Source organism: Macaca nemestrina, chromosome 17 (genome assembly GCF_043159975.1).
Source record: "Macaca nemestrina isolate mMacNem1 chromosome 17, mMacNem.hap1, whole genome shotgun sequence".
In the NCBI taxonomy this organism is placed as follows: domain Eukaryota; kingdom Metazoa; phylum Chordata; class Mammalia; order Primates; family Cercopithecidae; genus Macaca; species Macaca nemestrina.
In genome coordinates, this window is record NC_092141.1 from 52187794 (window position 1) to 52211560 (window position 23767).

Below are 23767 nucleotides of genomic sequence, written 5' to 3' on the forward strand. Positions count from 1 at the left end.
CTATGAATAAAAAGTTAAAAGTCCTGAGCTAATTATTTTGATTTTAAGGAAATGTGGCAATCCTTGGACTAAATAATTACACTTTTATGAATTTATTCTAAGAAAATAAGGAGGTACAAAAAATCTAACTATCAGGGTGAATCAACAGAGCACTGTGTATAATAGCAACAAACTAGAAATTATTATACTTGTCCGAAGCAATTGGGAATTTTGTAAATAAACTAGCGTATAACCATAAAGTAGAATGCTCCACAGCCATTAAAAATGTTATAGAGGAACATTTATTGACATGAAAAGGTGTTTTGGATATACTGATATGTCAAACAAATAGTGAAACAACATACAGTAATGATTCATTTTGGTAAAAAATATATATGTATATATAGCAAAAAAAAAAAAAATCTGCAATGACATATGCTAAATTGGTAACCCTGGGAAGGGGGTATACAGGTGTTGATTTATTCTTTGTGTACCTGTATTTCCCAGTTTTTCTATAAATCACATCATTTGCGTCTGTCATAAGAAAAAGTAATAATCTATTATCATCCTTCATTTTGATGAAAACAAATCCATTTTTTAAAAAAATCTTAGGTTTTTTAAGCAGCAGAAATAATTTCCAAATTGCCTCCAGAGACAATGATTTTTATCCTCGGCGGCAGCTGGTCAGAACCTTCTTGATCACTCAGGTAGATACAGGGAAGAATGGCGCTTCCTAAAGCTTCAGCGGCCTCAGCTCAGCTCTGTGCCCCAAGGCCAAAGAAACCAGCTCATCTCCAGCCCCATTCACCCTATTCTTGCTGAGTCACCAGTCTCATCATCTTCAGAGCCATGTCCCCTTGGTCAGAAGGAACCTAGAAAAAACCAACATCTGAGTTAGTGCTCCTGGTGCTATTCCTAGGACTGGGGTCAGAGGCAACATCCTGAAACCTTGCTCCCAAAAGGGAGCCAGGTCTATGACAGCAACCTGTGCAGACACCTGGGCACATCCCTGAGAGAGGGTCCTTCCTGAAAATGACTCCTGCACTGGATGAAAGCTCTTCTGGGCCCTGACTGGGTTGGGTGGCAGGGACCTGGAGAAGTCAGCGTTTAAGGCAAGAACCTTCTACTCCATATGGGGCTGATCTGTTGATTTCTTTTTTCTTTTTTTTTTTTTTTTTTTGAGACGGAGTCTCGCTCTGCCGCCCAGGCTGGAGTGCAGTGGCCGGATCTCAGCTCACTGCAAGCTCCACCTCCCGGGTTCACGCCATTCTCCTGCCTCAGCCTCCCGAGTAGCTGGGACTACAGGCGCCCGCCACCGCGCTCGGCTAGTTTTTTGTATTTTTTAGTAGAGACGGGGTTTCACCGTGTTAGCCAGGATGGCCTCGATCTCCTGACCTCGTGATCCGTCCGTCTCGGCCTCCCAAAGTGCTGGGATTACAGGCTTGAGCCACCGCGCCCGGCCCTGTTGATTTCTTGGTAAGGGTCATGCTCATGATACTGAGACCTAGCCTGTTCAAGGAAGAAGGAAGATTCCAAACATTTTAAAGGAGTCTGTCTAGAAGGGATCCCGGATTGAGAACAGACAAATGGCTGAGAAGGAAGCTCACAGGAGAGAGCCACAAATAATAAAAACAAACAGGGGCCTTTGGATGGGATCCGATTTTCACATTGTTATTCAACTTTCTTTTGTTTTCCCCCAGATTTTTAGAATAAGTCCTTTAAAATTTCCTTCCCACACAGCATCAAAAGGGGGAAGGGCAGAGGCCTCAGTTTCTCCCCTACACAGAGGGGGTTGGAGTATATGGTCTCCCTGTTCTGCAATTCCCTGGCCCCATGATTCTCTATGGCACACCCATCCTTGACTCTTCTGCCAAGAGTCCCCAGGAAGCACAGGCACGGTAGGGCATCCTAAAATGTCATTTAATTAATGAAAGGGGAAGTGGTTTGGGGACGACTTAACAACAGTCTCCAAGGGCTATTTTAAGCCTGTCCCCAACTGGTCCGTTGTTCTATATGTGACACACCAAGAGGAAATGGACCTGAACTCTAGTACATGAGAGTGTGGTTGGCTTGTTCCATGCCCTCCTACCAGCCTCGCCAGGGACTTCTCTCTAGTGCAGGCTGAGCATCCCTCACTGGAAAATCCAAAATGCTCCACAATTCCAGCCTTTTTGAGTGCCACCATGAGGCCACAAGTGGAATATTTCACACCTGCCCCATGGGGGGTTGCATTCAAAATGCAGGCGCACAACACTCTTTATTTCTGCATCCCCAAGGGGGTTACAGTACAGTAACCTTTTAATCAAAACACAGCATTGTAGGTAGAGACTGAAAGCTGCTGTTGCTTGCTGTTGCTGTTGTCTAGCAGCTGACACAGGTATTCTGGTGATGCTACTGTACTGCTCAGTTACTCTGAACACACAATTTTTCCACTGTATTAATGGTATGTTGTATGTCTTACTGTGAAGTACTTATGTGTGACTATGTGCAAGAAAAAGATTGCTTATTGGCAGCATATACATTTGGAGTCAGAAATGATATGATGCTCAACAGCCACAGATTGGTTGAAGAGCCATGGGTGGCTGAAATAGCCACCCTTTGCTCTCTAATAACTCAATGCACACAAACGTTGCTTCATGCACAAAAATATTTAAAACATTGTACAAAAGTACCTCCAGTCTATGTGTACAAGGTGTATATGAAACATAAATGAATTCCATTGCCTAGACTTGGGTCTGATCCCCAAGATATCTCATTATGGATATGCAAATATTCCAAAATCCAAAAAAATTAAAAATCTGAAACATTTCTGTTTCCAAACATCTCAGATAAGGGGTACTCAATCTGTAACACTGCTTTGCTCTAAGACTTCCTAATTTTTTTTAAGTCAATATTGAAGGTACTCAAATCCTGAGAGCCATAAATAATGCCCTCTCCCTCTGTGCCCTGCTGCCTTGTTTGTTCTCCCTTTAGATTAAGTCTATTTGTTTGTTCATTTATTTATTTACTTTTGGAGACAGAGTCTCGCTCTGTCACCCCAGCTGGAGTGCAATGGCACGATCTTGGCTCACTGCAACCTTCGCCTCCCAGGTTCAAGCGATTCTCCTGTCTCAGCCTCCTGAGTAGCTGGGATTACAGGTGCCCACCATCATGCCCAGCTAATTCTTGTATTTTTAGTAAAGATAAGGTTTCGCCATGTTAGCCAGGATGGTCTCGAACTCCTGACCTCAGGTGATCCATCTGTCTTCACCTCCCAAAATGCTGGGATTACAGGTGTGAGCCACCACACCCAGCCTAGATTAAGTGTCTTTTAAGAGTGGGCTGCTTTCTCTGGCTTCTTAAAGGAAGCTGCTGTCTCTTCTCCTCACTACTCATTCATTTTCTCCAGTCTTTACATTCTGGCTTCTGAGTTTGCCACCTCACCAAAACATCTCACCAACGCAGGTGCCAAGGATATCGGTGTAAGCACATCATCACTCACGTTCCAACCCTTCCCCTGAGTTCTCACTTGGCACTACGGACCCCTCCCTGCTTTGGGGATGCCATGCATCCCTGGTCTCCCTTCTCACTTATCTGGCTGCTCCTTTCTCAGTCTCATTTGTAGGCTCTTCTTCTGCCTTCTGTTCCATAGGCAATTCAAACTTAGCTTGTGCAAATTGCCTCCATCCCAAACCACGATGCTGGAGCAGAAACCTGCAAGCCATCCTTCAGTATTTTTCCACCCCAAATGATTACCAAGTCCTGCCAATTTTCCCTTCTTTACACTTTACCAAATCCATCCACTTTCCTCCTTTCTGGATTTACCTGACAGCCTCATTGACTGGTCCTTGGCCCCAGGCTTGCCCCATGCCCTCTACTGCTAGAATGGTATTTCTTGGACAAATCTCTTAATTCCACTCCCTTACTTAAAACCCCTGCTTGGTGTTTTAACTCCTTAGTGTGGTATGAAAACTTCCCCTCTGCAGTCACCTCCCTCCAGTGTCCATTCCAAGGCCTCGCCGTCTGAGGCTCCTCTGGACCTTGTATTCGCTGTTCTCCATGCTCCCCACCTCCTCCTCTTTCCTTAAATCACTCCTACGCATCACGTGGGGCACAATCTTCCAGATCTGCAAGCCTGGGCAGGGCACCCTTCCCTGGGCCAAGCCCCCTCTTAGCATTGCTCACCCCATGCTGTTGACAGTCTCCTTGCCTGTCTGTCTCTAGACCACAAGCTCCTTGAGGACAGGGACTGGGCACCACTCATCCTTGTGCTCGCAGTGCCTAGTGCTAATAGCGGAATTTTGTTAGGAAACTCAAAACACTCCCAAGCCCTAAGTATTTCTTTCTTTTTCTTTTGCTTTCTTTCTTTCTTTTTTTTTTTTTTTGAGACAGGGTCTCGCTCTGTCAGGCTGGAGTGGAGTGGCACGATCTTGGCTCACTATAGCTTCTAATTTTCAGGCTCAATCAATCCTCCCACCTCACTCAGCCTCCTGAGCAGCTGAGACCATGGGCATGCGCCACCGCACCCGGCTAATTTTTGTTCTTTTTTGAGACAGAGTCTCACTCTGTTGCCCAGGCTGGAGTGCAGTGGTGCTATCTTGGCTCACCGCAACCTCCGCCTCCTGGGTTCAAGCAATTCTCGTGCTTCAGCCTCCCAAGTAGCTGGGATTACAGGTGTGTGCTACCACACCTGGTAAATTTTTGTAGAGACAGGGTTTCACCATGTTGCCAAGGCTGGTCTTGAACTCTGGAGCTCAAGCGATCCACCCGTCTCAGCCTCCCAAAGTGCTGGGATTACAGGCATGAGCCTCTGTGCCTGGTCTAATTTTCATATTTTTTGTAGAGACAAGGTTTCTCCATGTGGCCCAGGCTGGTCTCAAACTCCTGGGCTCCAGCAATCCACCCGCCTTGGTCTCCCAAAGTGCTGAGATTACAGGCGTGAGCCACCACACCTGGCCCTCGGGCCCTCGTACTTCTTACAAGACCCGCCTGGGCAGCGGACAGAGACATAGAACTGCCTGTGGCTTCCCTCTCAGGATGATTTTTAAGTCTGGAACAAAAGCTGTCTCTTACCATGTGACCAGCTTTCAGAATCCAGTAGAAAGCCAGGTTCTTGTGGGACTTAACAAAAGCAGACGTTTCCAAAGATTTAGGGTCACTGTGCAGGGCCTTCCACTTCAGCTGACTGAATTTAGGCAGTTCTGGCCACTTCAGTTTCCGCAGCCAGGCCTCCTGACCTGGTGAGAAGGACAAAGAGAAAGGCCTGGCATGAACAGCTGGGTAGAGTAGGAAAAAAGTCGAGGTCCTAAAAGTTGGTGCTTCCCAAACTGCAGTATGCATGAAACTCACTCGGGATCTTGTTAAAATGCAAACTCGGATTCAGAAGATCAGGGTAGGGCCTGAGCACCTGCATTTCTGACTCCCAGTGAAACCTAGGCTGCTGGGAGAAACCTAACAGCTGCAAAGCCTGACTGCTTTTGCCTCTGTATCTCTCCCTGCCATCTGCTCTTTAGGAAGGGAACTGGGGACCTCTGGAGGCAGATAGGCCCGTGAGGAGGACTGAGAAATGTCAGGAATGAGATAGTGATAAGGATCACCTGGGCTGTTCATGGAGCAATGCAGCAGCTTTCCAAATTGTCCTTGGTGTCCCTTGCTTACCAGTCACAAAAATATTCAATCCTTCTGGTTTGACAAGGCGCATCACACCCGTCAGACCTTGCGCCTCAATTAGCCTGCCAGGTCAGGGAACCTGTCTCTGAGCCTCCACCAGGCCCTATTTAATTTGGAAGTGAGCAAATTAAATAGGTGGTAGGTGATAGGGCAGCAGTCGGGATTCCACAAAGACCATTTCCCCTGGGTCTTCAGGGTTACAGTCATTAGGGTTTAGTTTTAATTCACTCTGCAGTGGTCAACATCGACTGTGATGTCGCACAAAAATGAGGCTCTCCCTTAATTAAATAGTGCACTTGCCCGATAACCAGGAAAATGTCTAAGTTTCGTGGTAGAGACAGGTGCTGTTCTTTTCTTTAATCATACCTAAGGAACCCCAAACCCGGATAGGCCCAGGCTTCTGAGGGGTCACAGCCACATGCAGCTCCCCACTCTGAATAATCAAGGTCAGGGGTAGGTGAATATAATGGGAAATGGCCTTCCTCCTGGCATGTCAACATCATCCACCCCAAGACTGACATGTCCAAGGCCAGTTCCCTTCCAGTTGAACCCATAAAACTGCCTCTATGTGCCCCTCAGAGTCAATTCCTACCCATGGTATCTACGATGAGATCAAGCTGTCCATTATACACGGTCACGTTGATCCCTGCCTTCAGCAACTTGTCCACAATGCTAATGACTGGCTTCATGAAGTCCTCCTCCATGTTCACAAAGACGTTGGTAGCCTGGCCTGCACGTGGGGAAGGAGAAAGAGGGAGTAGCTTGGAATCTGCCAAAACAGGAGATACCTTTCAGCCCAGAGCATCTTGGGCTCCAGCACCGAACAACGACTGAATGCACAGATGCTTCACAAACAGGGATGAACCAACCCAGAAATTTGTGCCGACTGGTCAGGTGTAAGGCACACATAAATAGCTCATGTGGTCCATTCTCTTGAGAGCTTGAGATGATAGCAGGCGCCATCTTTAATGAGGAATTGACACCTGGAATAGGCTACTGTCCAAGGAAACAGGGAGGGAGAGACCCAGGAAATACTCATTAGGCTGGTACACTCAGGGAATAAACTGTGCTTTGGGCCAATGTCAGTTTTCCTGTTTTTTTGAGTAACACCAGGGCCAAGTTTCAAGTCCTGAACAAGTGGGCCTACCTTATAATAAACCAGATCAAACCTAAACCAATTCAGAGCTGGCCCTCAGGAAAGCCAAATGAATAACAAGCCCCAGGCAAGACAGGAGCTAGTGAGCACACTCTCGCTGGCTCCTGCCCATCAGCATTATCAAAACACTGAATGACAGCAATAACAGTGGCAGCCACCATTATTCGCTACTCACTGCCAAGGAGGCATTTGACAAGCAACATACCATTTTCTTCTTCATTGTCCTAGGAGATAAGAAATCTTTTTTTTTTAATTTAATTTTTATTTATTTATTTATTTATTTATTTATTTATTTATTTATTTGAGACAGAGTCTCACCTTGTCACCCAGGCTGGAGTGCAGGGGCACAATCTCAGCTCACTGCAGCCTCTACCTCCCAGGTTTAAGCAATCCTCCCACCTCAGCCTCCCAAGTAGCTGAGACTACAGGTGCACACCACCACACCCAACTCTTTTTTTGTTTTTCAGACAGAGTTTTCAGAGGTTACAGGCGTCTGCCACCCCACCCGGCTACTTTTGTATTTTTAGTAGAGCCGGGGTTTCTCCATGTTGGTCAGGCTGGTTTCGAACTCCCAACCTCAGGTGATCCACCCACCCGACCTCCCAAAATGCTGGGATTACAGGCGTGAGCCACCACATCCAGTCACACCCAGCTCTTTTTATTTGAGCTAATTTTTCTTCATTTCTAACATTCTCTCAGCAGTCAGGAGTAATGAAAAAACCAGGGATAGAATGAGCCCTCTGGTGACTGCAGGTTGGGAGAGGAGGACCCATGTCCCCTGAGAAAGCTCCCAGCAGCCGCAAATCGTAGGCTCCCAGCAGCAGCCACAGGACCACTGACCCCATATCCTTGGGGTATCTTGAACACACATGAAACAAAACCCTCTTTAGCTCGGAGTGTTTTCCCTTCAGAAACCTGAGATCTCTGCTTGCTCAAGGCCTCCCTACAGGAATAAAGTAGGAACTTATCCAAGATTTCTACCTGGCTCTGGTCTCTTAAGGATTTCATCATTTCCTCACCACAGCCTTGAGACCAGAATGCAGTAATGCCCGGCCACATCTAGTGTCAGGATGCCTGGGGAGGTCAGCAAGAGAGAGCTGGTCACTTGGGCTGTCTGACATCCTGCAAGGACCTTTGGCACGAAATCTCATCTGCAACCAACTGTGGCCTTGGATGTAGCTTTTTTATTATGAAAAATTTCAAATGGATACAAAAGAGTAGTGTACAACGCTCCGATGTACCCATACCAGGCTTCAATAATTATTAACTCACAACCAATTACGCATTATTTCCCTCCCCACTCAGCTCCCTGCCAACCCCTCATTTTGAACCAATTTTGACAAATCTTTTTTTTCCCTTTTTTAAGAAACAGGATTTCTCTGTTGCCCAGGCTGGAGTGCACTGGCACAATCATAGCTCACTGTAGCCTCAAACTCCTGGGTTCAAGCAAGTAGTTAGGACTATATGCCACATACCACCATGCCTAGCTAATTTTTCTTTTTTCTTTTTTTTTTTTTTTTGAGACAGAGCCTCGCTCTGTCGCCCAGGCTGGAGGGCAGTGGTGTGATCTCGGCTCACTGCAAGCTCTGTCTCCCGGGTTCACGCCATTCTCCTGCCTTAGCCTCCCAAGTAGCTGGGACTACAGGCGCCTGCCACCACGCCTGGCTAATTTTTTGTATTTTTAGTAGAGACGGGGTTTCCCTGTGTTAGCCAGGATGGTCTCGATCTCCTGACCTCGTGATCCGCCCGCCTCAGCCTCCCAAAGTGCTGGGATTACAGGCGTGAGCCACCACGCCCAGCTAATTTTTCTATTTTCTTGTAGAGATGGGGGTTTTACTGTGTTGCTCAACTGTGGCCTCAAGCAATCCTCTCAACTCAGTCTTCCATAGTGGTGGGATTATAGGCGTGAGCCACTGCATCCAGCCCTCACAGCCCTGACAAGTCATTTACTGTCTCTATATCTATTTGCTCACCTACAAAATGTGGATAGTAATATGGTTTACCTGTAACCTATCATCGCCAACAACAAAACCCATCCTACAAATTCAGGTCTCTGAATTTGCACCTCTTTTCTCCCCATAACTCTACAAACGGCACTTAATTAGGTCGCATAAGTACCTCCCCAGGATTGATCCTCAGGAATAATTTTGAGCTTCTTTCTGATGGGGCCATTCATGAGCTGGCTTAGGGCGTCTTGTTGTAGGTGTCTCACGTGGCGCTGACAAAGACGAACTAAAACCAAATTGGTAGACGGTGAGTCAAAGGACTGGAAGTAAGGACAAGAGGACGTCGTTTTTTTTTTTTTTTTGAGACGGAGTCTCGCTCTGTCTCTCTCTCGCTCTGGAGTGCAGTGGCGCGATCTCGGCTCACTGCAACCTCCGCCTCCCGGGTTCAAGCGATTCTCCCGCCTCAGCCTCCCGAGTAGCTGGGACTATAGGCACACGCCACCATGCCCAGCTAATTTTTGTATTTTTAGTAGAGACGGGGTTTTGCCATGTTGGCCAGGATGGTCTCGATCTCCTGACCTCATGAACCGCCCGCCCGCCTCAGCCTCCCAAAGTGCTGGGATTACAGGTGTGAGCCACTGCACCTGGCCATGAGGACATCTTTACCAAGCCGCTGGGGATGCTGCACAGCGAGAGGGAGTTTCAGATTCAGCTGGAAGAGGGAAAGCGTCACCTTGATTCACCCCCAGCGGGAGGAAGAAGGTCAGAAACACACTGAAAGTGGAGAGGCTTTAGTATTAGGTTGGTGCAAAAGTAACTGCAGTTTTTGCCATTAAAAGTAATGGCAAAATTTCTAAATTTCAATAGCACTCCAGCCTGGGCAACAGAGTGAAACCCCAACTCTTAAAAAAAAGAAAAAAAAAAGGGAAAAAATAGATTTGTCAAAATTGGTTCAAAATAAGGGGTTGGTAGGGAGCTGGGTGGGAAGGGAAATAACGCTTCACTGGTTGTGAGTTAATTGTTTTTGAAACCTGTCAAAAACCGCGGTTACTTTTGCACCAACCCAATAGTATTGACTGTACACTCTATAGACCTGGGGGCCGTTGGGATTCTCCAGAATGACCAAAGGGAATCACCTAGGAAGTGGAACCTAGGGTATCCTGCAGCCTTTATACGCTTCTTGGTTGGCTGAAAGACAACTAAATTCAGCCTTGAATTGATGTTGTAATTTGGTGTATGGAAGCTGGTTTCTAAACTTTAAAAACATCATGTTATGTGACAGAAGCCAGTGCAAAAGACTATTGTGTGATTGTATTCATATAAAATGTTCAGAAGAGACAAATCTAGAGAGACAGAAGGCAGATGAGTGGTGGCCTGGGGCTGGGAGTGGGAATGAGAACTGTCTGCAAGCAGACACGTGGGATCTCTTTGGGGTGACGGAAATGCTCCAAAACTGGATTGTAGCAATGACTGCACAACTCTGGGAATATACTGAAAACCACTTACAATGAGTTAATTTCATGGCATGCAAATTATACGCTAATAAAGTTTTTTTTATAAACAGGTTTCTTTTTGCATGGAGGCTGAGGCAGGGACTAATAACTTCAAGGTTCACTCACCTAGGTGGCTCTGTGTGAATTCTAGACTCGACTCCACTGTAGACGTGGGAGTGCTTTTAGTTAAGATGTTATAGAAGTTCACCCCGTCTGTGTTCTGAAATATAAAGTTTATTTGGCTGTTTGTTTTGTTTTCCTATCATCAAAGCTGCCAAACAGAAAGGCACATGGCTCTTTATCTTATCCAAGGACAGCTTTAATTTTGTAAATTTGCTTGGATCAGAAAGAAATACAGCTTTGGCTGTGCCTGGTGGCTCACACCTGTAATCCCAGCACTTCGGAGGCTGAGGTGGGTGGATCACTTGAGCCCAGGAGTTCGAGACCAGCCTGGTCAACATGGTGAAACCCCTCTCTACTGAAAACACAAAAATCAGCCGGGCGTGGTGGTGCTCAACTGTAGTCCCAACTACTCTGCAGGCTGAGGCATGAGAATCACTTGAACCCAGGAGGCAGAGGTTGCAGTGAGCCGAGATCAGGCCACTGCACTACAGTGTAGTTGACAGAGCCAGACTTGGTCTCAAAAAAAAAAAAGAAGGAAAGAAAGAGGCCAGGTGGAGTGGCTCTCACCTGTAATCCCAGCACTTTGGGAGGCTGAGGTGGGTGGATCACCTGAGGTCCGGAGTTCAAGACCAGCCTGGGCAACATGGTGAAACCCTGTCTCTATTAAAAATACAAAAATTAGCTGGGTGCAGTGGCGCATGCCTGTTATCTCAGCAACTCGGAAGGCTGAGGCAGGAGAATCACTTGAGCCCAGGAGGCAGAGGTTGCAGTGAGGCGAGACTGCGCCATTGCACTCCAGCCTGGGTGACAGAGCAAGACTGTCTCAAAAAAATAAATAAATAAAAAAAGGAAAAAATAAAAAATAAAAGAAAGAAAGAAAGAAATGCAGCTCTGAAGTTTCAGAAACCAGCTGTGTCAGCCTACTCTCCCTGGAGTGGTAAGCATCTCATATGAGCAGTGATCAGGCCCCGCAGGGAAAAAAAACCAAGGGCCTAGGTGTTAATTTATAAGGAGAACAGAGCTGCAGAGGGGCCTACACTCCCAGTCCTTAGCCAGCGCGTTCTTTCCTTCTGGTTCTCTGGAGTCAGAATGTTGGTTGGCAAGGGTCCTAATAAGGGAATCTGTTGTCTCCACACACTTACCTCTGCAAGATAGTCTTTTTTTTTTTTTTTAAATAGAATCCATACATTTAGTCAAGGACAAGCAAGTCTTGCAGGCCTGGGTGGCTTTCTGACTCTGTAAGAAGCCACTACATCACTGCTCAGACCCAAGAGATGTATTATCTAGCATGCAATCATTTGCAGATACGTGGGGAGGCTCAGGATAGACCCCAAGTTTGACAATACCAACAACGTACCCTGTACCCACCAGAAAAAGCCAAGCACGCTGGCCTCTGAGTTTGTCCCCTTTTTACCCGTTCAATGATCATTTCTGCTTTCCCCCACAGCTCTGTGGCCTCTCTGTAGAGCCCCTTATTTACGGCACTCAGGACTTGCTCTGCAACCTCGGACACTTCTGCCAGACCTTTGTCTTCGAGAAGAGACTGGAATGCAAACCAAGAGCAAAAAGACCCGCTTTACTTGGGAACATCAATCTGGTGCTGCTGCAGTTAGGTAGGGGTAGGAGAAAGAGGGGAAGGAAGGAGAACAGAAGCTCACATATCAAAGTATATTGTTACAAGCCACATGTTTATTGGAGGAAATACGGCAAACTGTCAACTGAACCTAAGAAGGTATTCACAGTGATCTGTCAACGTTTCTGCATATTTGAAAATTTTTGTAATAACAATTTAGGGACTTGGAAAAATGTGTTTCTTGTATCTGGAAAAAAGTGATGTGTGCTGATTTTCTTTCAATTTGTCCCTGAGGCAAGCTCTTGCTTTGGGTCTCCAACTCTATATGGATGAGTAGTCCCTAAAGAGCAGTGTCATCCACACAGGCAAACTCATCCAGCATCTCTTTTCCTGGGGTCACAGCCGGAAGAGATCGGCTGGGTTGTTTACCCGCAGGGCGCAGATGTATATCTACTTACCATGCTGTACAGGTAAGGTCCCCAGGAGAGCACCGAATCTAAAGGAAACCACATATGTACAAATCAAGTATGTCATACCTCTGTCTTTCCAAAGACAAACCTAACTGTCTTCTCTCCAAAGAAGAAAGAGACAGAAGCAAGAAACCTGGTAGCTTTGGATTGGAAGGCTCCTCAAATCACCTGCACCCATGCAGGAGGCGGGCTGATGACACAGTGGCTGGAAGGTGGGATGAGGGTGTGAGGGCCTGTCTGTTGACTCTTAAGAATAATGGCACATTAATTTGGCCTGATACTGGCCCAGCAAGTGAGTCATTGCCGGTGACAGCATCCCCATAGGCAGGCTGTAGGTATGCAGGTGGAGGCTCTTATCTGTGGACCTCTAGGCCTTTTGACAGCTTAAAATATTTCTCCACCCTCACATTTCTGCTCTGCATCTTATTTGCTCTTCCAGTTTGGAGATATTAGGTTCTGCCAAGGAGCTAAATAAGGAAGATGACTAATGAGTTTGCAACAACGCAAGTGGCTATATTGCCAATTGGCTCATTCCCATCCCACAAACACATTGAGAATTTACTAAGGGTCTGGAGGCAGCAAAAGCTTAAGATATAACTGTGAGTAACATAATGCCTGTCCTCAAAGAGAACAGTAGTTGACCTTGGTTTAGACAAGCTCACAACTATTAAATACTATATCACTAGGTAAGACAAGTGCTATTGAAAGACACGCCAACAAAGAATCAAGGACCTCAACTTACAAAGCACATTTGAGTATGTCTCTCCTTAGCTTAAAAGTATTCAATGGCTCCTTAAGGCAAAGTGTCTCAAAGTAGGTTTCAAGTAGTCTTAGTTCTGCAGGAACTAAGTCCATGTTGCCCAGTCTGGTCCCGAACTTTTGGGTTCAAGCAATCCGCCCGCTTTGGTCTCCCAAAAGTGCTGGGATTACAGGTGTGAACCACCACGCCTGGCCTGGACTGGTATTCTTTTAGAGTACACTGTGAGAAATGCAGGCACACCAGGACTTCCGTGGCCTAGCTGTTAATCACCTCCTGGGCTTAACCTTCAAACTTGTGCCTTAGTTTCTTGAAACAGGTTTGGTTGCAGTTCTCCAATGCATCCCACTTCCTGTTTGATCTGGGCCAGAGATTGGTAACCTTTCTGTAAAAGGGCAGATAGTAAATAATTTTGGCCCTGTAGGCCAGCCTATCTCGGTTGCAACTACTCAACTGTGTTCTTACAGTCTCCAAACAGCCACAGACAGTAAATGAACTTTTACCGGCCGGGTGCGGTGGCTCACGCCTGTGATCCCAGCACTTCGGGAGGCCAAGGCGGGCAGATCACCTGAGGTCAGGAGTTGGAGACCAGCCTGGCCAACATGGTGAAACCCCATCTCTACTAAAAATACCGAAAACATTAGCCAGGTGTAGCGGCGGGAACCTGTAATCCCAGCTACTCAGGAGTCTGAGACAGGAGAATCGCTTAAACCTGGGAGGCGGAGGTTGCAGTGAGCCGAGATCGCACCATTGCACTCCAGCCTGGGCAACAAGAGCAAAACTCTGTCTCAAAACAAACAAACAAACAAACAAACAAAAAACCAAAAAAAAAACGTATTTACCAGAGCAGGCGGCAGGGCAGACTTGACTCATGGGCCCTTGTTTACCAACCTTTGAAGTAGGCCTGCGTTGTTCAATAGAACTTTCTGCAGTAATGGAAGTGTTCCATATCCGTGCAGTCCAAAATGCTAGCCAATAGCCACATGTGTCTATGGAGCACTTGGGTGTGGAGAGTGCCACTGAAAAACTGAAATTGTATTTAAAAATTATAATTAAATTTATCTAGTCACATGTGGCAAGTGGTTACCATACTGACATGGTCACACGGGCTTAGTGACAGTGCAGATCAAGACCTTCTTGAAGATCAGGAGCATATCTATGTGTCTTTGCCTAGCACCTAGAACAGTATCTACTACTTAGCAAGCAATTAACAATTGTTCATGGAAATTAACAATACTTCTTCCTCAAAAACCAATGTTTCTGGTATAGAGGGGCAATACTTAAAGTGGATCTGGAAGGATGGATTACAATCCAGACAAACAGATTCATAAGGTAAAGTGGGTCACGGCAAGGAGGAAAAGGTAGATTCCAAACAGGAGGAAAAACACTTGCAAAGCCAGGAAGCAAAGCTTACTGATCTTGGAGAGACCGTGTAGCAAGGTGGTTAGGTTGCTTGGATTCCAGTACCTGCTGCCTGGATTTGAATCCCAGTTTTACCATTCAGCTGGGTGACTCTAAGAAAGTTGCTTAACCTCTCTTGAGTCTCAGTTTCATATTTACAAAATTAGGATAACAATAGCATCCATCCCATGGAATTGTTGTAAGGATTACATGAAGTTAGCACATGCAAAGTACTTAGTGCTATCGTGAAACTGAGAAGACCCCATGAGGAAGTGAGAGGGCCAGCATCGTAATTTTGAGTCATAAACAACTCTCATCTGTGTTCCCAATGAGGATGCTCAGTTATGAAACAGCACACCTCTCGGTTGCCAAGACCCGATGGAGACTTTGTCTTGTCATCAACTTGAACAAAAGAGCAGTATCTGACAAGAAACTCTCATGCTGCTGACCTAGGCTTTTGCAGTTTTATGATGTCCTATGAGATCCACCCAGGAAGGAAAAACAGATAAACAAATAGCAGCCCTCGTCTTCATGCTGACTCAGTTTTATGCTACTTCAGTCCTACCCTGCAGATGGCAAACATAAGGGCAAGAAATAACCGTTCCAAGTTGTAATGGTTACTGGGAACATGGCTCTGTAACAAGCGAATCCCTACCTTTTAGGGGGAAATATTACCTTTTATAAATGATTATTTTTAAAAAACTGAGCCATAATCACAAATCACAAGTGTACCTTCGGAAGAGTTTTGATGAATGCATATGCCCGTGTAACCACCCCCTGCAATCAAGATATAGTTCCTTCATGTCCCTTTCATGCTTATTTCCCGCCCTTGCCCCTAGGCAGCCTCTCTTCTGATTTCTAACTCCGGAGTTTGGTTTTGCCTGGGGAAAATCACGTTTGGTTAGGTTAGAACAATGGTTCTCAATCAGGGATGGTTTTGTTCCCCAGGGAGACATTTCTGGTTGTCACACTGGAGTGGGTCTACTAGCATCTCTTGAGTAGAGGCCAAGGATGCTGCTGGTAGTATCCTACAATGCACAGGACAGCCTCCCACAAAAAGAACTATATGACCCACAATGTCAATAGTGCTGAGAAATCCTGTGTTAGAGTGAATGCCACCAGGATGATTGTTTCAGATGTCTGGAACCACACCCTGGGTGTCTGCAACATAAACAACTCTTATTTATGCTCGCAACACGGATGCTCAATTACGAAACTGCACACCTCTGAGTTGCAAGACCAGACGATAACCTTGTCTTGCCATCAATAAGCATAACAGATGGAAATTTCACACCAAATGCTTATGTCAGCATCAGGGAAGTAGAGGGGGCGGATGACAAAACAGATTTGCCTTTGTACTGAGCCGCACAGACCCGGATTTGAATCCTGACTAGGCCACTCATCCTATGTTGCAGAGAGCATATTTCATGACCTCTCTGAGTCTTCAGAATGCCTCCAAATGTAAAATTTGATCCTTTTGTTGTGATAATTAAAGAAAACTCAGTTCAGCCCTTAGTGGTCCATGGTAGGTGCTCTGTCCCTATATTTCTTGGATGCAGCAAACACTTTCTCTAAGGGCCCAGAACGTTCTGCTGCTTAGCTCTTTGATCTGGACAACACAGCCCAAAGTCCCAGGAAAGCATGGGCAAAGGGGAGTGAAGAAATGCCTGAAAATGTCAGACTTACCAACAGGGGAGATCCAGGAATCGCCCAAGGCAACCCCGGAAAAGTTGCACTTGATGGTCCCTTGCTGAACAGCCTGAAAGATGAAACAAGAAACGCCCTCAGGCCAGGTGCAGTGGCTCACACAGTAATCCCAACAGTTTGGGAAGCTGAGGCAGGAGGATCGCTTGAGCCTAGGAGTTCAAGACCAACCTAGGCAATGTAGTGAGACCCCATCTCTACAAAAAGTTAAAAAATTAGCAGGGCATGGTGGCATGCGCCTTATAGTCCCAGATACTCAGGATGCTGAGGTCAGAGGATCACTTGACCCCAGGAGGTCGAGGCTAGCCTGGGCAACATGGCAAAACCCCATCTCTACAAAAAATACAAAAATTAGCCAGGCACGGTGATGCTCGCATTTAGTCCCAGTTACTCAGAAGGCTGAGGCAGGAGGATTGCTTGAGCCCAGGAGGCAGAGGCTATAGTAAGCTATCATCACGCCACTGTACTCCAGCCTCCAGCCTGGCTAATAGAGCAAGATCCTGTCTCAAAAAAAAAAAAAAAAAAAAAAAAAAAAAAAAAAAGTCTGAATATTTGAGATGAAAATTTACAGAAATAGAAAGTTGAGAACTACTGATTGAAGAAAGCAGGCTGAAACCAGTATGTATAATATGATCTCATTCAGCTAAACAATTCTATATAAATGTGCACAAGAATATTTAGAAACCTATTACCTATATAGTTAGCACAGGTGCTAACTATAGTGATCTCCATCAAGTGGGATGGTGAAGTTTTCATTTTTAATTTATGCTTGCTGTAGTTTCTAATATTCTATAAAGTACATATGCCACTTCTATAAGTTTTTTTAAATTAGTAAATCTTAAAAAAATCGCTTATTTAAGCTCACTGATATTCAAACATAGGAGATAGAAGAAAATGTGAAAGTCTTTTACTTTTCCTCATTTGTGCCCTCACACTCACCAACTGACTGCAGTTAAGTGTGTCATGTATCCTTTTACCCTTTTGTTTGCCATCACAGCGTGCAAATCTATCTCCACATATGGAAGTGTTTTTGACTTACAAACAAGTTTATCTCACATTGTTCCACAATTAAATACCCAAAGGACAACTTTCCATACTCAGTACATATAGCTCTCTGTATTCTTTCTTTTTTCTTTCTTGTAGAGACAGGGGTCTCACTCTGTTGTCCAGGCTGGTCTCTAACTCCTGATCTCAGGCAATCCTCCCACCTCAGCCTCCCAAAGTGCTGAGATCCAACCTTTTTTTTTTTTTTTTTGAGAAAGAGTCTCGCTCTGTCACCCAGACTAGAGTGCAGTGGTGCAATCTCAGCTCAGCTCATTTGCAACCTCTGCCCCCTGGGTTCAAGCAGTTCTCCTGCCTCAGCCTCCCTAGTAGCTGGGATTACAGGCATGCACTACCATGCCCAGGTAATTTTTGTATTTTTAGTAGAGACGGGGTTTCATCATGTTGGCTTGGCTGGTCTCCAACTCCTGACCTCGAGCAATCCACCCACCTTGACCTCCCAAAGTGCTGGGATTACAGGCATGAGCAGGATTATAGGCATGAGCCACCGCACCCGCCTGGATCCATTCTTTACACTGGCTGCAAAGCATTTCATCTTGGAAAGATGTACCTACTTTATTTAAGCAATCCTTTACTGACAGCCAACCAGCTGTTTTCAGTTTATGAACATTATAAACAATGGCATAATAAACATTCACTGACATACACATATGTATAAGTATTCCCATAGGATAAAATTATTGGGTCAAATGACACATACATTTAAAAAACTGACAGACATTGTCAAATTGTCCTTTTAAGTTTAAATTAATTTGTATTCCCATCAAAAGTGCACAAGAAAGCTTATTTCCCTGACTTCTTACCAAAACTGGGTGTTATCAGTCTTTTAAATATTTACAAATCTCATGGACTTGGCTTACTAATAAAAGTTGAAGATTTTTCATATGTCTAAAGGCTGTTATATTTCTTTTATAAATTGCTTGTCCACATTTGGCTTTGCCCATTTTTCTACTAGGACGTTGTTGTTTTTTGTGTGTGTTTTTTTTTTTCCTGAGACATGGTCTTGTTCTGTCACCCAGGCTGGAGTGCAGTACCATGATCACAGCTCACTGCAGCTTCAAATTCTTGAACTCAAGCGATCCTCCCACCTCATCCTCCCAAGTAGCTGCGATTACAGCCAGGAGCCACTGTGCCCGGTTGATTTTTTTTTTTTTTTTTTAGAAACAGGATCTCGCTACGTTGCCCAGGCTGGTCTGGAACTCCTGGTCACAAGCGGTTCTCCTGCCTGGTCTTCCCAAAGTGCTGGGATCATAGGCATGGGTCACTGCATTCTGTCCCAATTTTTATTTTTAAGTTTAGATTTTAATCTATCCAGAATTAATATTTTATACAAGGCAAGAATACAAGTTTTCTATTTTCCAAAGTGATAGACATTTGTCTCCATAACATTTATTGACATTCTATCCATGCTTCAATGATTTGAAGAGTTATCTTATATTTATATATGATCATATACATATAATACAAATACATGATATACATACATATATATGTGCGTGTTTCTGGATTCTGTATCCTGTTGCAATTAATCTATTTGTCTGTTGCTATGTCAGTACCACATTCTTTTACTCACTCAAGCTTTATATCTTGTTCCAGATCTAGTAGGGCAATCTTCACTTTTCTTTTAAAAACTTTTCATGATTATTACTACAGATTTAATCTTACTCTGCATGTACATGGCCCTATTCAAAGTGTATTTAATATCACGTGTGTATATAAAAGTAACAAGATTTTCTGTCCAAAACCATAATAACAAAGTTATTTTCCATTACCTTATAAAGCTCTAGACCAATGCCAGCTGCCATTTTTCCTCCATAGGACTCTGAGAAAATGTAGAATGGAACTGTCTAGTAAGAAAAGGAATTTATACAGAATTAACAACCGTGATTGCTTTTTGAGTCACGTAAATTAATTTCAAATTTCTACTGCATGTAATGGCCAGAAAAAACAAATCTGCTTTGTCTTCCTCCCCCATCACTCCGATCTGATTATTGCATCTGACTAGAATGCCCATTCCAGGGTCATTCTTTCAAGTTAAATATCAACTTTAAAGATGACAGAAACAAAAATCCACAACCCAATCTTGGAAATAAAAAGGTTTTCTCAGAAATCAGCTAGGCATTAAACTCTGGAGGCAGTTCAGGTTTATGCTGATGGATGTAGAGTTGCTATTGCCAACCCTTTACTTAGCTATTCCTGAGTCTTTGCTTACCTGGAATTCTTTGTGGCAATCGAAGAAGGTCTTCAGGAGAACCATCATGTCTGAGGCCACCGTAGCTAGGTCCTTGGCATAGGCACCACTACCATTCACGTAACTGAACCCAGTGCCCACAGGATTATCCACAAATAGGAGACTGGCGGCCTGGAGCTATGTGCCACAGAGGAAAATGAAATGTTGCAATCAGTTGTTTGGTCACCAATTATCTTTGGATCATTTTCTACTAGCTCAGCAAAACCCACATAGTGAGGATAACAGTGTGGCGATGATATCCCTGTTGCCAAAAGAGATTTTTAAAAATAAGGGACAGGAACATAGGAAAAAAACAAAACAAAACAACAAAACAAAACAAAGAAAGCCCCCCCCTCCAACTCCCCCCAAAAAAAGGGAGAGGCAAGAAGGAAAGATTAACACACACAGGAATCAAATAATCTGGGCTGTTGCTTTTCACACAATACAATGTACTAAATGTAACAAACTAGTGCAGAAAGAGGCATGCAGAGACAGTCTATGCACTAACTCGAAGAAGCCAGAGGACACTCAAAGTCTGGACACACATCAGTTTTCTTGGAAATGCATCCAATTTCCACATTGGCCTGGCTTCTCTGTACACTGCAAGAACAGAATTTATTCTAATACCTTTTCCAAAGAGGTTGAGAGTTATAAAATTTACATAAAAAAGATCCTGAATAATGACACAGTCCAGTCATGTCCCTTGCTGATGAGGAAATTAAAGCCCAGAAAGAGCCCAGAATGTGTCTAAGGTCACAAAATTGGACAGGCAGTGGCAGCACCAGGACTGGGACCACGGTCCTCACTCATATGGCCCTTTTAGTTCCAGAAGGCTTGGAGACAAGTTGGGATGGGGGGTGAAGGTAGGGGATGACTCTACAACCACTCCTGGAAGTGAGATTTCTGTTGGAACCAAGTACAGGAAAGGCCCAGGCCAGGAGGACAGCATGTACAAAGACCGTGAGGCAAGAGTAGGAAACCCTTAAGACAGACAAGAAAGTGGCCGGGTGCGGTGGCTCACGCCTGTCATCCCAGCACTTTGGGAGGCCAAGGCGGGCAGATCACGAGGTCAAGAGTTCGAGACCAGCTGACCAACATGGTGAAACCCCGTCTCTACTAAAAATACAAAAATTAACCGGGTGTGGTGGCACACGCCTGTAGTCCCAGCTACTTGGGAGGCTGAGGCAGCAGAATCGCTTGAACCTGGGAAGCAGAGGTTGCAATGAGCCGAGATTGCATCCCTGCACTCCAGCCTTGGCGACAGAGGGAGACTCCATCTCAAAAAAAAAAGAAAGACAGACCAGAAAGCTTAGCTCCCAATGTGAGAGGGAGGCTGGAGGAGGAGCACTGAGGAAAGTGGAAAACATTCATAGCAATAGGTGCAGCTGGGAGAGCCGGAGCACAGAGAGAGGAATAGCCACAAGCCCTGAGTAAGGCCCACGCTGTGTAGCAGCCCTAGGGCGGGTGCCCAGTTCTGATCATGGGCAGCCTGGGGCGTCAGGGCTAAGCAGGTGGACAGTGGGAGTGACCCAAGGCTGTAAAGGGAGAAGGATACGGGAGTTGACCACAGACCGGTGAGGGAAGGAAGAGATGCTAAGAATGAGGGGGAGGTGTGAGCAGGAGAGCAAGAGAGACATCGAAAGAGGAAGTCAAGATACAAGTAGGAGGAGAGGAGAGAGAAAAGGACTGGGGGCTGTGGCTGGAGGGTGCAACCCTGGTGTCTGAGACTGCAGAGATGGCCAGCATGGGTAACGCAGGGTCCCAGGTGTCTGCTGTAGTAAGTTTTTGAAGGCAGCTGGAGAGAGGGGTTGTCTTGGAGAAAGCGAGGCAGACTGGGGCAAGATAAGTTGTCCTGAGAAATGGGAGAAGCTGGGCCAGAGAGGAGGCCTGCGGACAAGTGCCCATGGCCTCAGTATTCACAGGAAGAGGAAAGGGATGGTGAGGGATTGCTACATCTGTGGCCCCTCCAAGAGTTGGGCAGGGCCTCTCAGAGGCCACGGGGTAAGGTTTAGCTCAGGACCGTCCTCACTGTACCCAGGTGGTTTTCCGGGGTTTGAGATCACTGTCAAGGGGCCCAATTTCCTCAAAGTTTCCAAATCCAGTGCTGGAACCGCCTGGACCGCCCTGTGGAAGAGAGAAGAAACAAACAAAAATTTTAGTCAAACTTAGTCTCTACAATGAATGACCACATTTGCTATAGATGGTTTATGAGTTAGTGATGGCTGGGTCAATTTGCATAAAAGACACAATTTCTCTGGTGAACCAGGGACTTCCATATGAGAAGCTCCCCTAGTAACTGCTGAGGCTTTTCTCTTTGAAAGGAGCAGAGCTGAGCTAAGAGGTCCTCAGTGGAATGTTCTTGACTCCTGATTTTTTCTTTTCTTTTCTTTTCTTTTAAGACAGGGTCTAACTTTGTTACCTAGGCTGGAGTGCAGTGGTGCAATCTCAGTTCACTGCAGCTTCTACCTCTGGGATTCAAGTGATCCTCCCGCCTCAGCCCCCCTCAAGTTGCTGGAACTATAGGCGCACGCCAACACATCCAGCCCAACTAATTTTTGTGTTTTTTGTAGAGGTGAGGTTTCACCATGTTACCCAGGCTGGTCTTGAACTCCTAGGCTCAAGCAATCCTCCCGCCTCAGCCTCCCTAAGTGCTGGGATTACAGGTGTCAGCCATCATGCCTAGCTGCCTCCTGATTTTCTGAGCTGGAGCCGTGGCCTGCCGCAGGCCTTGCTGACCTGAAGGAGCTCTACCAGGACTAGACACTGGGCCTTCTGACTCTTCCTCCATCACCCCCTCCCCAGGAGATGGGAGACTCTTCAGAATCCCTGTGGATTAATAAAGGACCCAGACTTAGGAGCAGTTTGATCAAGCAGATTCTCTGGATATAATGCAGCAGATTCAAAAGCTCCAGGGCAGGGAGAGTTTGATACTGTGAACGTCCATGGGAGTGGGAAAGGCAGGATTCTGAACCGCAGCTCGGTGCTAGGGGCAGTTCTAAAGGCTCTGAGGGCTTCAGAGAGGAAAGAATCTAAGAGGCAAATAGGACAGGTTGGGTGGGCTTTCTTTTTTTTCTTTTGAGATGGAGTCTCGCTCTGTCGCCCAGGCTGGAGTGCAGCAGCGCGATCTCGGCTCACTGCAAGCTCCGCCTCCCAGGTTCACGTCATTCTCCTGCCTCAGCCTCCCGAGTAGCTGGGACTACAGACGCCCGCCACCATGCCCAGCTAATTTTTTGTATTTTTAGTAGAGATGGGGTTTCACCATGTTAGCCAGGATGGTCTCATCTCCTGACCTCGTGATCCGCCCGCCTCGGCCTCCCAAAGTGCTGGGATTACAGGTGTGAGCCACAGCGCCCGGCCTGGGTGGGCTTTCTAATTGAGACAAGAGGAGGCCCTTTGGGAGGTGGTCAGGGGAAAAGATGGTCAGTGCTTTTTCTGGACAAATCCAGGGGCCAATTGAAGTGGGGAGTCTATGAGGAGGGCCCTGTCAGTTAAGGCAAGGGAAAGGGCTGAGGACCTAGAATAAAAGGATGTGGCCTCTCTGTGCACTAGCAGGATGAGTAGGAAAGGGAGATACGAAAAGACAAAACGGGGGCCAGGCGCAGTGGCTCATGCCTGTAATCCCAGCACTTTGGGAAGCCAAGGCAGGCAGATCACTTGAAGTCAGGAGTTCGAGAGGAGTTCGAGTCCTGCCTGGTCAACACACGAAACCTTGTCTCTACTAAAAATAGAAAATTAGCCAGGTGTGGTGGCAGGCGCCTGTAGTCCCAGCTACTCGGGGGGCTGAGGCACGAGAATCACTTGAGTCCAATAAGTGGAGGCTGCAGTGAGCCGAGATTGCACCACTGCACTCCAGCCTGGGTGACACAGCGAGACCTTGTCTCAAAAAAGAAAAAAAAAAAAGATGAAAGGGAATAGCTTGGGCAAAACAGAAGCCAGGGCAGTTTGTGTAGTAGGGAAATCTGGAAAAAAAAAAAAAAAGACAAGATAGAGTCAGGGCTAAAGGGCAACTAGCAACAGCAAGAGGGCCCCAAAGGGAAAGACTTTACAACATTAATGTTTTGAACCTGAACCAACCTAACTCTGATAAAATTGGAAGGCTATAAATCCGCCGATCATATGCCCTTTGTATCTTAAGATTTTCTAACACAGCAGTAAAAAGTTCACAAAGCAGATAACGATGTTAACCGCAGTCCCATTCAAAATAACAACAGAAGTAAGGGTGCA

The 23767-nt window shown here is 45.8% G+C and overlaps 1 protein-coding gene across 5 annotated transcripts in view; it reads right to left on the minus strand.

Moving 5' to 3' along the window:
* Positions 1-258: 258 nt before the first annotated feature.
* Positions 259-23767, minus strand: part of LOC105476792 (serine carboxypeptidase 1) — a 29677-nt gene continuing 6168 nt past the window's right edge. The window contains exons 1-12 of one of the 5 annotated variants that reach the window (XM_071082901.1): positions 21578-21667; positions 20052-20143; positions 19526-19681; positions 19086-19160; positions 16234-16306; positions 12378-12415; positions 11704-11889; positions 10350-10443; positions 8903-9016; positions 6221-6358; positions 5032-5195; positions 259-851 (exon numbers count right to left, since the gene is read on the minus strand). In XM_071082901.1, the coding sequence (XP_070939002.1) occupies positions 789-851; positions 5032-5195; positions 6221-6358; positions 8903-9016; positions 10350-10443; positions 11704-11889; positions 12378-12415; positions 16234-16306; positions 19086-19160; positions 19526-19681; positions 20052-20123 (1173 nt within the window). In that variant the 5' untranslated portion in view covers positions 20124-20143; positions 21578-21667 and the 3' untranslated portion in view covers positions 259-788. Of the gene's footprint in view, positions 852-5031; positions 5196-6220; positions 6359-8902; positions 9017-10349; positions 10444-10913; positions 11007-11703; positions 11890-12377; positions 12416-16233; positions 16307-19085; positions 19161-19525; positions 19682-20051; positions 20144-21577; positions 21668-23767 lie in introns of those variants that run through there. The other 4 variants (XM_011732983.3, XM_071082899.1, XM_071082898.1 and 1 more) reach the window with 4 other exon arrangements.